Source organism: Crocuta crocuta, unplaced genomic scaffold (assembly GCF_008692635.1).
Source record: "Crocuta crocuta isolate KB4526 unplaced genomic scaffold, BGI_CrCroc_1.0 scaffold482, whole genome shotgun sequence".
NCBI classification, from domain to species: domain Eukaryota; kingdom Metazoa; phylum Chordata; class Mammalia; order Carnivora; family Hyaenidae; genus Crocuta; species Crocuta crocuta.
In genome coordinates, this window is record NW_027527459.1 from 1817831 (window position 1) to 1821908 (window position 4078).

At 38.8% G+C, this 4078-nt stretch overlaps 1 protein-coding gene across 1 annotated transcript in view; it reads right to left on the reverse strand.

Moving 5' to 3' along the window:
- The window catches only part of TENM1 (teneurin transmembrane protein 1), a 556664-nt gene that overhangs the window by 254460 nt on the left and 298126 nt on the right, over window positions 1-4078 (reverse strand). Inside the window, exons 9-10 of the mRNA XM_077763513.1 lie at window positions 3891-3992; window positions 2466-2660 (exon numbers count right to left, since the gene is read on the reverse strand). Of these exons, the coding sequence (XP_077619639.1) occupies window positions 2466-2660; window positions 3891-3992 (297 nt within the window). The remainder of the gene's footprint in view (window positions 1-2465; window positions 2661-3890; window positions 3993-4078) is intronic.

Consider the following 4078-nt stretch of genomic DNA (forward strand, 5'->3'; position numbering starts at 1 on the left):
CTGTTACATGAAATCATACAATATAATCAATTTACTAGAATCTTTCATTAATTTCTTAGAAGCACTGAAAATGTAACATTCTCAACCAAATTTTAAAAATTATTTAAAAAAACTTTTGTGGCTTCTCCTTCCCTCAGGATGCCATGACATAGTCTTTGATGTTTTAGAATATCACAGATGCAATTCTATTTGTCTCTGGTTCTGGGAGTCTGGAAATTTTTGGACACATTCTAACAAATGTATAAACTCTTAGAAGTAGGTCCCTATGCTTGCCTTGGGGAAAACTGTTTTGTGCTTTAAATTGAGTGGCCATTCCACTGGGCATGACAAGGTTGTTTCCAAATTTCTACTCTCTTAAACAGTAAGATGAAACTAAAAAGAACTCCCCATAATGAGGGGAGTATGCTTTGAATTACTTTTCCAGTAATGAAACAGACTGATAAAACCTGCCTTCATTCATAATACTGGTCTGGTCTTGGGTGTGGCTTATGGTCACGGAACAGAGTAAGCCTAACTAAGTATTGTTGCAATTAGTGCCATTACGTTATAATTAGCCCATAATCTTAAGGTCATTAGCACAGTGCTTTAGTACCTGAGCTAATCAGCAAATAAATACTAAAAGGAACATCTAATTTGATTTTGTTCATTATTTGGATCAAGAGGAAAAGTCTAAAAGTATAGAATATTTTTTAGAAGGAGGCTATTTTGTTACATTAAAATGAACAACAACTATAGCAAACAAAGTAATAACTGAACTTAGTTTATTTTATTAAAAGGCCACCTTCAAGGAATAGGTAAGTCCTACTTAAATCAGAGGTACCAAGGCATATGTCTGAATGAACCAGCAAGCAGCATACATGAATGAGGTGAACTGGATGTAAGAAGCCAGTGTATTGGGAGGGAACGGAGAGAAGCATCCAGTTTAAAGGAAACTGCTGCTTGGTTCCAGCCGATTGTCACCATGTGGGAACATGGGCCAAGGGTTATCAGATTTTCCAGTTGCTCAAGAATGACCAAAAAGAGATATTTAAATGACACTTCTCTATTTTTAAATTTTGGTAAATAGATCACATTAACAAAATACAACAAAAACACTACCACCATCACCACTGTGTGAATCAAACACCACCCATCCAGAAGCCCAGTTCAGCCTGTGAGTTTCTAGTCTGTGATCTTTGACTTAGGACATTTTTTTCTCCTGTATTTGACAAGCTTATACTGTTAAATACGGTGGGCATTCTTCCTTGCCATCTTGGTTATTCTACACGTTTTCTTAGTGATACCTAGAAGGGAAGTTTAAGCTAAGCCCTTTTTCAAGTGCCCCCCAAATTTTGATTAGAAGGGTCCAAATTAATGAGGTTAAACACTTTCATGGCAAACTGCAGATGCGGTGAGGGCTATCATTGTTTGGATGCACGTGCATATATCCATGTAACATCTGAATTTACAACTTAAATAGAATGACTGTGGTCGGATCACCATAAAAAACAATTTCCAGAGGGAACTCAGGAGCTCTGCTCTCCAGTCCAGGCCCAATGCCATTCACTGGAACAGATACAATCTTCACACCAAAATCCTACTATTGCTAACGGGAGGTGAAAAGCTAAACTCCTGGAGTGGAATGAGATTAAGCCCTTTAGAATGCTGTGTAATAGTCTTAATGAGCCATCTTTAAAAAGCAATTATAGTGCATTTTCAGCAGCCTCTTTCCTGAACAACAGTTGTGATGAGACCATCTCCCATGGTAATGGTTTAATATTATTTCTGAAATCAGTCTTATTTGAGGAATGTGGCATGAAAAAGGTCTGATTACTAGTAAACTTATTTTCCAATGTGTCCCTTTAAATGATAAAACTATTGCCATTTCAAAATGTTTGCGCGTGTGTGCGTAAAGGTTCCTTTGGGGTGAATTTTAATATAAAGGCACTGCCTTGAAACTCATTAGTGGTGCGTTGGCTTCCTTAGGCACGGAGGTTAACTTCCAGCATGAGGTATGTAAAAATAAATACTATAAAGCAATAATAATAATGGTAATTACAAATTGCTCCCAAAGAAAACATTCAATGAAATGGTTCCGAATGTGAATACATTATTATTTTTATCATGTGCTTTAAACTAAGATATAGCCTAATGTACTGTGGAACAAAGAGAGCATATGAATTAACACCTAATATCATCAATGTGGAAATTCTCGAGTTATGAAGCAGTGTTAGAAGTGAGGGGCGAAACGCCATTTTTCAGGGCTGCTCTGCAAGTGTCACAGATACGGCTCTGCGTTAATATTAGAGACTGTCAGAAGAGACGTGAACTCCCCGGATGCAAGCCCTCTGCTCCATGTTCTAAAGACATATTGAACATTTACGGTTTGCAGAGACGACTTGCATCTCTACCAGAAGCACAGAATGACACTTGGACAGTTCAGTGAGAGAAAAGCCTGAAGCAATAGATGAAAATGGGGCTCTGACCTTCCTCGCATATTTCTCCTTTGTATCCTGGCACACAGATGCAGACTCCCATGATGCAGGTGCCGTGACCAAAGCACGTTGGGTCAATGCATTGCTCTTCTGGAACGTCGCACTCTGGCCCCTTCCAGCCATTTCGGCAGACACAGTGTCCTTTCTCGTATTCTCCGTTCCCACCACACAGCACAGGGCACGAATCTGAAGGTTGGCAAATGAACTTGTAGTGTTCTCGAAATGCTTTTAAAATCTCCAAAGAGCAATCTTCTATTGATTCTTGTGTAACATTTCGGGCAAAAAGTTGTACTATTTCTATCTTAGCCTTTATTAAATAGGCGCATCCTTGTGATTACAAATAGAATTTTCCTCTTATGGGAGAGGAGTAAGGATAAGTTATGAAAATATCCTGCGTGAAGAAATTATTTCAAGTATGTGCTTTTGATTCCAACATACCATTAAGCAACTATTATTATTACTACTGTTATCATTATTTTAAACCAGGGTTTTATTTGTTCTCTTATGGCTTCTCTTCCTCAAACAGATGTATGCTACTTTTAGAAAGAAGAGCCTGAAAAGTTTAGAAACTGATAAATAGGGAGTTATCATATTATAAAACGTTATCTTTAAAAAGTTGTACATTTGAATACATTCATGCTGGACAGACGTCTACTCCCATGACACCTGGTGCAGACCTTTATTAGAATACTTCAACTCTGCCTTGCCATTGTTGGCTCCCTATTAAGACTAGGGGCTCTTTGAGGGCAGGGCCTGTATCTTCTGTCTCAGTCGATATTTTAATACCAGCCATCTTCTTCACTCTGAATCCCCACATCCTCCAGATCTGTCATGCTCCCAGGAAGCCAGCAAGTGCTATAGAATTCTCAGCTGAGTGGAATTTAATCTAAGGAAACTTGAGTGGCTGGGAAACCTGAGATTAATGTATCAGCAGACTGAGAGCTGTAAGAACGCACTGAAAACGAACAGAAAGCGTCTCTAGCATAGTAACCATAAGCATGGGGTGAAACACGGTGTGATTTACCTAAAGCTTTTCGAGAATTAAACTATGGGCAAGTCTAGGAAACAGTAAAGCTTGCTAAATTTCATTTGTGTCTTGCCAGTCTTTACTTTCTAAAGCTACTTATCCGTTTGCTGGTTGCCTCTCCCTTCCAGTTTACGTGGATGTCTATAAGCAGTTACAGATGACCTGGGATAACAGTAGATCTACGTCACTGGTTTTCAAAGGATGTATGAATCAGAAGAGGTAACAGAGAGTGTTTATAACAGTCCTTGGCAGAGTAAGTGCTCAACTCTTGGTTGTGGTTGTGGTTGGGGGTGCTTACTGCTGCCACTTCTCCTCCTAAACTTACTGCTACTGAGTTCTCAAAGGACATGTATTTCCCTAAGCTAATCGGAATAACAGAGCAACATTACCTCTTGCGCAGTCAGGCCCAAGGAATCCTGGGAAACAATGACAATGGCCAGAGATACACTCTCCATTTCCATTGCAATTGGTTGAACAGTCATCCATTATTTCTATTAATAGAGAAAAAGAAAAGACATGAGCAAACATTCAGGCTTCAGAGTCCTTTCCTTTTTTTTTTTTTTTTTTTATTTTCACA